The sequence below is a fragment of the Lutra lutra genome, chromosome 14 (genome assembly GCF_902655055.1).
Source record: "Lutra lutra chromosome 14, mLutLut1.2, whole genome shotgun sequence".
NCBI lineage: Eukaryota > Metazoa > Chordata > Mammalia > Carnivora > Mustelidae > Lutra > Lutra lutra.
Genome location: NC_062291.1, coordinates 21,747,366 through 21,759,367, shown reverse-complemented (window position 1 = coordinate 21,759,367; position 12,002 = coordinate 21,747,366). Strand labels below are relative to the sequence as shown.

The window sequence follows — 12,002 nt, the reverse complement described above, 5'->3', positions numbered from 1 at the left end:
AATCAAAGCGTATATTCTAATTCCATCACTTCAGACTCTGTGGCCTTGAAGAAGCTGTATTATCTCTCCACATGACTAATGTGTATAAAGTATATGATAATAGTCCTTCATGTGGGTTAGTACGAGGATTAAGAGATAACACAGGTAACATACCTCCCACAATCCTATTATAAGGTAGCTAAATAGAAAGTATTTCATCCTTCCTCCTCACAGCATTTAACAGAGGAAAGAACTATCAGTGGAAGGAACCCTGGGATGGCACTTTCTTCACTAAAGGAGAAGGATTTAAAAACATCGTTCAGGGGGCGCCTGGGTGGCTCAGTGGGTTAAAGCCTCTGCCTTCAGCTCAGGTCATGATCCCAGGGTCCTGGGATCGAGCCCCACATCGGGCTCTCTTCTCGGCAGGGAGCCTGCTTCCTCCTCTCTCTCTCTCTGCCTGCCTCTCTGCCTCCTTGTGATCTCTATCAAATAAATAAACATTAAAAAAAAAAAATCGTTCAGGAAACTAGAAGACAAAGAAAGGGAGCTCTCCCGAAAAGAAAGGCTGTGGTCACAGGCAGGCAAGTGACAGAAGATCAATCTTGGTTCCAGCCACCTTTGGGGGAATAACAAGAGTGTGATTCACTGTTGAACCATCTTTCTTTCATTCTTAATTTCACAAAACCTTTTATTGGTTCTTCAGAGATTTCATGGTCCTTTTAAATTTACACATTAAGGAGTTATTAGGGATCAGATACGACTATCTTTTCATGTAATACACTTTAAAATGCTGAACAAAGTGTTGTGCCAGGGCACCTGGGTGATTCAGTGGTTAAGTGTCTGCCTTCAGCTCAGGTCATGAGCCAAAGGGTCCTGGGATTGAGCCCTGCATTGGGCTCCCTGCTCAAAGAGAAGCCTGCTTCTCCCTCTCCCACTCCCTCTGTGTGTGTCCCCTCTCTCACTGTGCCTCTCTCCATCAAATAAATAAATAAAACCTTAAATAAATAAATAATAAAGTGTTGTGCCCTGGATCTAGGTCTATTTTCTGGTAAAATATATTTTAATTTTTAGAACAGTTTCAGGTTCAGAGCAGAACTCAGTAGAAAGTACAGAGAGTTTACATCTATGCTCCTCCTCACACATGGGGACTGCCTTTCCCACCATCAACATCACATCAACATCAAAACCATTCTAAGGGTTTTAACAAATATATAGTGACATACATGTACCATTTTAGATCACACAGAGTAATTTCACTGCCCTAAAAAATCCTCTGTGCTCTGCCTGTTATTTATTCTTCCTTTCCCCAAAATCCCTAATGATCACCAACCACTAACCTTTTTACTGTCTCCATAGTTTTGCCTTTTCCAGAATCTCATATAGTTGGAATCATACAGTATGAGCACTGGCTTCTTTCATTTAGTAATATGCATTTAAGGTTTCTCCATGTCTCTTCATGGCTTGATAGTTCATCTTTTTAGTGCTAAGTAATATTCTTTAGTCTGGATGGACCACAGTTTATTTATCCATTCACCCACTGAAGGACATCATGGCTGCTTTCAGGTTTGGTGATTATGAATAAAGCTGCTATAAATATCTGTGCATACATTTTTGTGTGAACATAAGTTTTCAACTCATTTAGAGAAATATCAAGGGGTGCAACTGTTGGGTTGTAAAGTAAGGATATGTTTAGTTTTATAAGAAACTGCCTGTCTTCCAAAGTGGCTATACCATTTTGCATTCCCACCAGCAGCGAATGAGAGTTCTTGTTGTTCCACATCTTCCCCAGCATGTGGTGTTGTCAGTGTTTTGGATTCTGATATTCTGATAACGTGCACAATAGTATCACATTGTTTTAATTTGTAATTCCCTGAAAACATATGATGTTGAGTATCTTTCCATATGCTTATTTGTCATCTGGACATCCTCTTTGGTATGGTGTCCGTTCAGGTCTTTTGGCCATTTTTTAATTGGGTTGTTCATTTCCTTATTGTTGAGTTTTAAGAATTCTTTGTATATTCTGATCTTTATTTTTATTTTATATTTATTTTATTTTATTTTTATTCAGATCTTTATCAGATCCAGCCTGTGCAAATATTCTCTCCCCGTCTCCGGTGTGTCTTCTCACTCTCTTGATGCTTTCGCTTTTTCCGTTCATTTTCTCACCCTTCCATCTCACTCTGAATTTGCTTCCTAATTAAGTTACTTGAAAATCTTAAAAAAAAAACCAAACAGGTAGATACGTTTACTTATTTCAGGTTTAGAGGACAACTGAACAACTAAAACCCTCTTCTTCTGTGGCCCTGGTAGAGGAGAAAGGGGAGAGACTGGAAGGAGCAGCTAGCCTGCAGCAATTATTAGATGAACAAGTAAGTCAAACCTTTGGGGCTTCAGAAGGGAAGAGAGGGGAACCAGCCGGAGATCAAGAAATCAACGCAAGCTCAGGTCCTTAGTTGTGCTAGTGTATCACTAGCATAAATAAACATAGCATAAATCACCTCACCAGTAGGACTGTGTGTATGCATGTGTGTTTGTGTGTGTGAGAGTACACATGGTATTCAGAAAGGTTCTCAAATTTGCATTTGCATGTTTGGCACTATCTATAAATGAAGTCACTCATGTAGAAAGAGATGTACTGACCAGTCATATATCTAAAAGACACACTAATTTTATAAGCTTTTTATTAACTATACTGTGAACTTTAGGAACTAGAAATATCCCAGGTCTCCAACCTCTTCTAAGAAATCTTACTTAGTGCTCCATATCACTCGGCATCAGGGAAATACAAATCAAAACCACCATGAGATATCACCTCACACCAGTCAGAATGGCTAAAATTAACAAGTCAGGAAATGACAGATGCTGGCGAGGATGCGGAGAAAGGGGAACCCTCCTACACGGTTGGTGGGAATGCAAGCTGGTGCAACCACTCTGGAAAACAGCATGGAGGTTCCTCAAAATGTTGAAAATAGAACTACCCTATGACCCTGCAATTGCACTGCTGGGTATTTACCCTAAAGATACAAACGTAGTGATCCGAAGGGGCACGTGCACCCGAATGTTTATAGCAGCAATGTCTACAATAGCCAAACTATGGAAAGAACCTAGATGTCCATCAACAGACGAATGGATAAAGAAGATGTGGTATATATACACAATGGAATACTATGCAGCCATCAAAAGAAATGAAATCTTGCCATTTGCGACGACGTGGATGGAACTAGAGGGTATCATGCTTAGCGAAATAAGTCAATCGGAGAAAGACAACTATCATATGATCTCCCTGATATGAGGGAGAGGAGATGCAACATGGGGGGTTGAGGGGGTAGGAGAAGAGTAAATGAAACAAGATGGGATTGGGAGGGAGACAAACCATAAGTGACTCTTAATCTCACAAAACAAACTGAGGGTTGATGGGGGGAGGGGGTTGGGAGAGGGGGGTGGCGTTATGGATATTGGGGAGGGTATGTGCTATGGTGAGTGCTGTGAAGTGTGTAAACCTGGCGAATCGCAGACCTGTACCCCTGGGGATAAAAATATATGTTTATAAAAAATAAATAAAAAATTATATAAAAAAAAAAAAAGAAATCTTACTTAGACCATGGTCTCTCTAACCAGAGTAACTACTAGTACACTGCATACAAATTATCAAGTCTTTGGCTGAACGCCTACTCTTGGCTCCCGATTAGCATTCATCAACTGATGGTCAGTCACATTAACAATATATACAAATATGTTAAATACAAAATCTTTCTCCCCAGCAGAAAGACAATGGCTGCTGAGCAGCTCAAAGAAAACCGCTTTCAAAGACTGAAAAGCAGAAAAGCAAGCAAACACATTCTGAGATTATTTTCCTTCTAAATCCATCTTAGAAGTTGTTTAGTCTAATGACAAATCAAAAGGTCTCTTCCTAAGTAAACAGTACATGAAGATATGAAATACAAAGTTAAAATTCAGAAGGCATTTTTAGAATATGTATACAGTTACAGTTTCATGTCTTTCTTAACTCTTAAATCTAACTCCCCCTGAAAAAGGAGGTGTTATCTATGAGAGTAAGGATATGCTAAATTTAGCCTACTTTCAAATCAGTGTAATTCCCAAGGACTGAGGCATTATAAAACTGATTATTATCAGTAGTGACTATAATCAGCTGTATGTGGCTATGGCCGCTGAAGGGACGCTAGGTCTGAGAACACCCTGGAATAAGGAAAGGGGTTCAGAAAGGTACTATCTCACCCAGGGGGATCTGGGGCTCTGAAAAGAGATCTGCGTTTGTCTGGGGTCTACTACTTACTAAATGTAAATCCCTGGGCAAGTTATTCTACTTCAGGTGACTTTGTTTGTTTACCTATAAACTGAAAATATCACCACGAAACTCATAGGTTGCCTGATCATTAAGTAAGATTATGTATGTAATATATTTAGCATGTTGTGTGGCCCCAGCTGGGTCTCAACAAACAGTGGTATTCAGTAATATTGGCGATCTGTCAATTATGTAACCAAACACTAATTAAAGCAGCCACAACAACTTAGCTGGAAGAGGCTGCATCTTGTGAAGTTTCCCTTACAAGCTTACCAGAGAAGGCAGAGAGCTTCGCTCATTCAGGCGTCCCATGAACAACAAAGATGAGGTCATTTCCGTTATGTTTCCTTCCACTACTCAGAACCACTGAAAGGAGCTTTAGCCACATTGGTGTCAGTCACAAATCATGTCTTACATCCATTCACTTAAAAGGTCTCCAGGAAAGGCATCATTAGTATTTTTCATAATAGTAAATGCCACTCCTGTGTGAATGCCATGATTTTAAATCTCTCTGCTACACAACACACGTTAGTGGTTGACATCTCCATCTGTATCAGTGGTTTCACTAGAACCATGACTGAGTTGAGCTGAGGTACTGGAAAATCTGCCGATATTTACTCGGTGCCAACTACGAATTGCTTTCAGTGCTAAGGACACTTATGTGTACTCTTTACCCTTTGGGGAACTGATGGCCTAAGAGTGTTCTCCAACCTGTCTTTGTCACTCATTTTACACCATGATCTAGTCATATTTATATGTTTATATATCCATGTAAATACTGACATATGACATAAAACAATACTCTTTTACACTCTAATGTTTTCTTTTCTAATCTAGTTGTATTTTTTACACACTGGTTATGACCACTGAAATAATTTTTGAGACACTAATAGGTCACAACTCACCACCGGAAACACTATAACACAGCTTACCATGCCATGCCTCTTCTCTGCCCTCTGCCCTTTGAACAACACTGTGTTAAAGGCCTCAACCAGTTCAACATGAATACCCAACGAAACTGTAAGCACACTTGACAAAACATTTTCCTCTAAAAAAAAAATAAAGTGAACAGCCTACAGTTTTTCTCAAGCTAAGATTTCCTATTAGATACCACTTGTTCTGATGGAATACAACCAAAAATAATAAAATCTCATTTTAATGATCCTTTTCCTTATTCCAGGAGGGAGAATATAGCCAAACTTGGTGCCCAACTCCCTCCAAACCAGGATACATCAAGCAATTCAGCCACAACTTTCATTCCTGATCATTCCGGGACATCCTGAATTGTCATAAAAGAAACACTTTCAGAGAACAGTTTCTATCACTTAAATTCTGTAAGACAACTCTTTCCCAGAACAAAAGCCAATAAAGCTTCATCAATGCTGACCACATTTATTTGGAATTTGGCATAAAAACTTTAAACAATTTTCACTCACATTTACAACCTTGCCAGTTTAAGAAGAAGGAGACTGATGAGCAAATTAAGGGCAAAAAGAAGACTGTAAGAAAAATGTTTACTGTATTTAAGAGAACAATCTCATCTAGTATCACATGCAGCATAATCATACCAGTGTGATAAATTCTCATTACAAAACACTTTTATCTATTTGTTAAGGCAGGCCTGGCAGGACTTCTATTTAGCAAAACAGTCAAACTTGTTCAAAATGCTATCTGTAATTTAATGAAGCTGCATTTACTTTAAAATAGGCTGTAATTCAGAATAGCATATTCAAAATTTTAAAGAGTGCCTCAAGTTATTCTGTTGGTAAGGTTTTAAAGTATTAAACATCTTAATCCTTAAGGACAGTCTTCATGGACATATACCTCTGATTCTTCTATTTAAGGCAGAATATTCTAGCATTCTGAATCTAAAAGTTGGAAAGATTTTTATTTACTTCCACACAAAATAAATGTTGTATTATACACAAGAATTACTAAATATTGCTTTATTTTCTTAATCATTAGGATAACCCTAGAGTTGCCTACTTAATCGTCCATTATATTGAATCTTAAATTCTCAGTTCTGGCTCTAATGAGAATTCAACCTTCCAATAATTTCAAATACTTGTAAATTCTAAAAAATTCTATAGTCCCTGAGTTTTATATGACAAAACAGGCTCCTTGCCAAAATGCCATGCTTACTAAATGGAAATATTTCTATTACATTTTTTCACTGTGTTCCCTGTGGCTAAAAGGAATGGAGGAGGAGTAAAAAAGGAGGAGAAAGGGAAGAAAGGGATGGAGAGAGGGACAATTACCAGGTGGCTTTTTACCCAAAATTGTATTTCACACAGGCACAGAACAACAGTTATCACTCTAAGCTTACTCATGCTAACTGACTGCAATGATGACAGAAACTTAAAATTAATGAATCCATGAAAGTGCAGTTTTTGGAAACCAAGATTGACATTATCCAGGAGAAGGGACTGTTGAAGGACCTGTGCCTGTTTTTCAATAGTAATCATCATCCACTGCCATGAACACATGGTCTCCTCAGTAACTAAGTCATGATATCTCCACGTCAGATGGTGAGATTTTTGTTTCTGCAATTCAGCGTAACCATGAAAGCCACGAGAGGAACTTGTTAAGTATACACTTCCCAATCCCACTGCAGACCGACTGAACCAGAATCTCCAGAGAAGACCCTGATTTTTCCAAGTGATACCAAATCCAGGTCGCTTTCTGCCTTTGTGAGGGGCAGCTCCTTACCAGGACTCCAACCAACGCAGCCACACAGCCACTCTGATAAAGGGTTGATGGCTTAAAAAATAAAGCACAGGACTAAATTCCGATAGGGCAAAGAGGGGGGCAGACTGGTAACAGTAGCTATGAAAAATGTCTGTCTTGGCTTACATATTCAACCAAGAGGATCAAAAGTCTAGAGAGTAAAATACAACACAAGCCTGGGCCTATACTGAACCACTAGCATCATCTGGGGATTATCTGTATATTCCAGATCTTCATATCACTGTGAGATTTAGAGTTTAATAACCATCCAAACGTGGCACAAATCCCCAGATACATTTACATTCTTGGGTCTCTTGAGTAATACTAGTTTAGAATGAAGAAGGTTTAAAATAAAGATTAACAACTGTTTTCCATACAACATTTAGAGGCAGGTATCCACATCAAATCAAAGAATTACCTTCTGAAGGTTCCCCTGCCATTTTCATTTTATTTTTACTTATTACAAATGATAAACAAACCTCATCTCTGAATTTATCCATTTTAAAAGTAATATAGGAATACATATATCAGGGATGTTAGCCAAGAACTGATTCAGCAGCTGTGTGTTTAAGTAATAAGAGCAACTCAAATAAATTCTGAACCATAAATTCCTCTGAGGAAAACTTCTGACTTTTTTCTCCCTTCCTTGAGCTCAGTCTCTCTCTTTTGGCACATTCTGCTCATCATACAATACTGTGTACATTCATAGCACTTCATAAATAATAGAAAAATAAAATGAGGTCTGTAGACATAGGCCTGGAGGGATCAATTCTTAGGCACAATTCCAAAGGTTAACTTTAACCAAGGGGAAATTTTGTTAAATTCCCCCAAAATGCACTGCTAAAATACTTCTATTTTTCAAAGCACAATGTGTAATCAAAATGTGGACTAGTTGGTCATTGTGAATGGGTTATGTATTTCAATGACCAGAAACTAATCTAAAACATTAACCTCATCTATTTATCCCCATATTATCTAACATCTCTAAAGTTGTAACCACATTTTGAAAAAAAATTAATCAATTCCCAGTTTCTCATGATAGTGGGTGGGGGGAACCTAGCATGGGTAGTGCAAGAGAATAAGCCATCCAAAATTATCTGGAATCATTTTATTATTCATGTTTCCTTGGAGGTTTTCTTTGGAGACTGATCAAATTACATTTTTATTAGGATAGTAATGAAGTTCATGTCATTCTTTAAGTAAAAATACCTGACAATAGGGAAAAAGAATACAATTTATATTCAAGTTTCAATTTATTCATGTAGTAGGCCAGGGATTTTTAAATGGCCACAAACAACCAAATAGGTAGATAACCCACTAATAAGTAATTTCTTCTTCGGCATAATGAATATAAAACATCTCAACACACTGAAGATTGAGACTATATCCCACAGCACTTGGCAAATGGAAGGCATGTAGGAAGTTATGGGATCACACCTGAAAATTCACCATGTCTTCTTACGACTGTTTAGCACACAGGGTTTCCCTTTCTTGCCACCACAACAGAAATGAGAAAGTAATAAGAGCAGTGTCTGTAGGAACCTCAATACACTGAAGTCCAGTTAGTCCTCACAACAACTATAAAATAACTTTCATCCCATGTGATGAGTAACTAATAAAATGAGATTAAAAGAAGGAAATCTGAACGAAAATAAGAGAAAGAGAAATCTTTCAATGTTTAGTATCACTTAGCAATAAAAGTCATAGGGAGAAGGGAAAGTAAATAGGAAACTGAACAGCAACAGCAAAAAAGCTGGACCACAAAAGATAATGTTCGGCTTGCATAATCTTTGTTTTTGAATTATGTGATAGTATCTCCCATCAGCTCCTAATGACTACAAGTATCTTTTAATGAAGTATATACAACAAAGTTTGTTGAAACTAAGGTTATGCTTTGAAAAATATCCATAAATATATTTACTGGCAGGTCACTTGAAAATACTACGTAATCTGGGGGAAAAAAAATAAATAATGGTGCCTGTACTTCCTTTCTTGACCATCCATCCACTGGGCGGTGTGTTCTAGGATAAAGGAGAAGAAAGGCCATGCAAGGGAAACACTCAGCCTGAAAGAAAAATGTACTGGGTTCACCAGTTAGACATATGAAGAGAAGAAGCATGCATGAAAGGAAACCTAAGGTTTCTAACATATTAGAAGAAGAAAAAAAATAGCTATTAAATTCGTGTGGTACAAAACAAGAAGTTTATGTGTTGAAAACATGCTGTTATATTCAGAAGTCACCATGACTCATGGCCATTGAATGAAAGAACGTCACTGAAATCGTAATTTGCTATGGTATCTTCCATAATAACATTTCCATTACAATGAAATACTTAGTGTTTTTTTGGTTGCTGGATAAAAGGCATCATTCTTAATTATGGTAAACTTTCCAAAACATCGCTATTTCACAAATATTTGGGGACAGACATGATAAGAATAAAGGCAAACTTCCAGTAATTCCAGTCCTCATTATCCAAGCCACCAATTTCTCCATCTCTCATGATTTACCTTTCTTGGATTTGGCTCCGATCTTCAGTTTTGATGGCCAAGCAATCTGTGTATTTGTTTCCTCCATGATCTGTAACAAAAATTAAGAGAGAAAAATATTGATTCAATTAAGAACTTGTATTTACAGATAAGATTCTTCTAAAAAAATTATTTTCAAGTCTTTAGTCTCATGCTGATAAAATGACCTCATTTTAAAACAATGCAAGAAAAAAACTTACTGAAAAAGGAGATTAATTTTTATAAGCCTTTAATCTATTAGAAATATTCAAGTATATTTTGTTACTCCCAGTGTTCCTCTCCGTTATGTTTCAGAATTTTTAACATAGAGACAACAAGACCAAAAGTACATGAACAAGTAATTGACCCCACTTGACGCCAGAACTGTCAGAGATGCTTGTGCTGAATAAAATTCCCCAAGACCATTGCCAACAGATTGCAACACACCAAACATAATCCTTGTAACACAAAACTACATGGGTTAGGCCATACTAAATGAAGATTTTTTTTTTTCTGGGAAAAAAAATTAATAACTTGCTTTGGGCACATTTGTATTTCATTAAAACTGATGAAAAACCTCTAAACACGACATCATGTCGTAAGGCTGCATTCCCGTCATCCTTTGCCTGGTGCAAAATGGCATCTTTGCCCCAATTCTTTTCTGCTTCCATGAGACTAACACAGGCCAGAGTGACCAGGACCCAAATGTGTAAAGATGTAAGAAGGAGTAAGGGAAACAACCACCACAGGGTAAAAGTGGTAGATGGTAAATAAGAAAGAGTAACCAAAGACTGTTCACCCTTTTTCCTTCTCTACTTTTATCACATGAGTAAGACTAGATTAATGTTTACTTTGTATCATGAGTACAGAATTCGTCAAAGAAACTGGCAGGGCAAACAACTAAACAAATTAATAGGCAAATAAAACCAGTACACATTAATCACTTCAGTTAGAGTAGGATAGTTTATACGTTTTTTTTTTTTTTTAAGATTTTATTTATTTATTTGTCAGTCAGAGAGGGAGAGAGAGAGGGAGCACAAGCAGGGAGAGCAGCAGGCAGGGGGAGAGGCAGGCTCCCTGCTGACCAAGGAGCTGGATGCTGGGCTCAATCTCAGGACCCTGGGATCATGACCTGAGATGAAGGCAGTCACTTTACCAACGAAGCTACCCAAGTGCCCCAATATGCTTTTTAATATGGACTTAGAGTTAACTAAACAAATTAAAGTTGAAGATAACTAAGCACGGTGCAATTAACAAAAAGTACCTTTATCCCTTCAGTATAGGCTATGTACTGCGTATAAGGCTACACAGTTGAAATATTAACATGCATCTTACTTTACATAATCCCCTTTTCATAGCATAAAAGAACTTCCAGCAGATGTTTCAAACTGGAAGCCCACAGATGCATTTTGTCTACCCATCATAATGTTTTTAAAACATGAGCCAACATTTTTAACTCTGAGAATTTCACAAAGAAATTAAGATTTCTGATTCTTTGGAGAACTTGACAGATTTAGCACTTGAAGCCCACACTCCCACATGGCAACACTTGGCTGGCACTGAGGACTGGATGCCCAGGAGGCTCTCGGCTGCCCCCCAACCCCCACTGGGTCTCTTACATAGAGGTCAAGAGCCACTTGCCATTATCATCACATCTGTATTATTCACTTGCCATATATCATGGTGTTTGCACTTTTATTTTTCTCAGAGAAATATTTCTCTACACCTGTGTATCTTTTAAAGACTGAAAAACCCAAATGAGATCACACTGTTCTTACTAAGTGAAGGTACTGGCCTGGCCCTGAAAGTAGATGAACTTGTTCAGCCCAACCCTGTAAGACCTAGCCCCTCTTCTTTTCCTACCATCCACGCTGCCCTTGTTGGTTGTCTCCACCATTAAATGTTTAGCTCCAAATCCATATTTAAAAATAAAATAAATATTACCATCTTCAGCTTACTCTTCTCCTCGGGAACATGCACAGCAGGTTTCCCTGTAGGGCCTCTGTCTACACGCACTAGTCCAGCTGCCACAGCCCCTTCTACTCCTGCATGACCCAACCCAAATTTTTCCCATCTCACTGTGCTGAAATTCCCAATCTGAAATTCTCCTGTTTTCTGTGTTTATTTGTTTATAATCTGTCTCTGCAAAATAAAAATAAGCTCTCCACCCTACACATAGCAAGCACAGGATATATGTGGGTAAATGAGTTTTCACAGCATGCTTATGAAGTAGACCTGTTTATTCCTCACACAGCTAGAAAGCAGCAGAGTGGAGATAAAAACACCAGACTGCTTGCAAAGACCATACTTTTTTTAAAACCAGGCTGCTTACAAAGACCGAACCATACAGAACATAGGGCCTCTTTTTAAAACATGTATATACAAATTTGAAAATATGCTTTAAGATTTGTGCACAACAAATGGCTTTAACATCTTACAAGGATTTATCAAGAGCATACCTAGGTATCACAAGTTCCAGGATCCATAA

At 37.9% G+C, this 12,002-nt stretch overlaps 1 protein-coding gene across 3 annotated transcripts in view; it reads right to left on the bottom strand.

Moving 5' to 3' along the window:
* The window catches only part of BICC1 (BicC family RNA binding protein 1), a 259,079-nt gene that overhangs the window by 102,633 nt on the left and 144,444 nt on the right, over positions 1-12,002 (bottom strand). For all 3 annotated transcript variants that reach the window (XM_047702774.1, XM_047702776.1, XM_047702777.1), the window contains exon 3: positions 9,518-9,587. In XM_047702774.1, the coding sequence (XP_047558730.1) occupies positions 9,518-9,587 (70 nt within the window). The remainder of the gene's footprint in view (positions 1-9,517; positions 9,588-12,002) is intronic.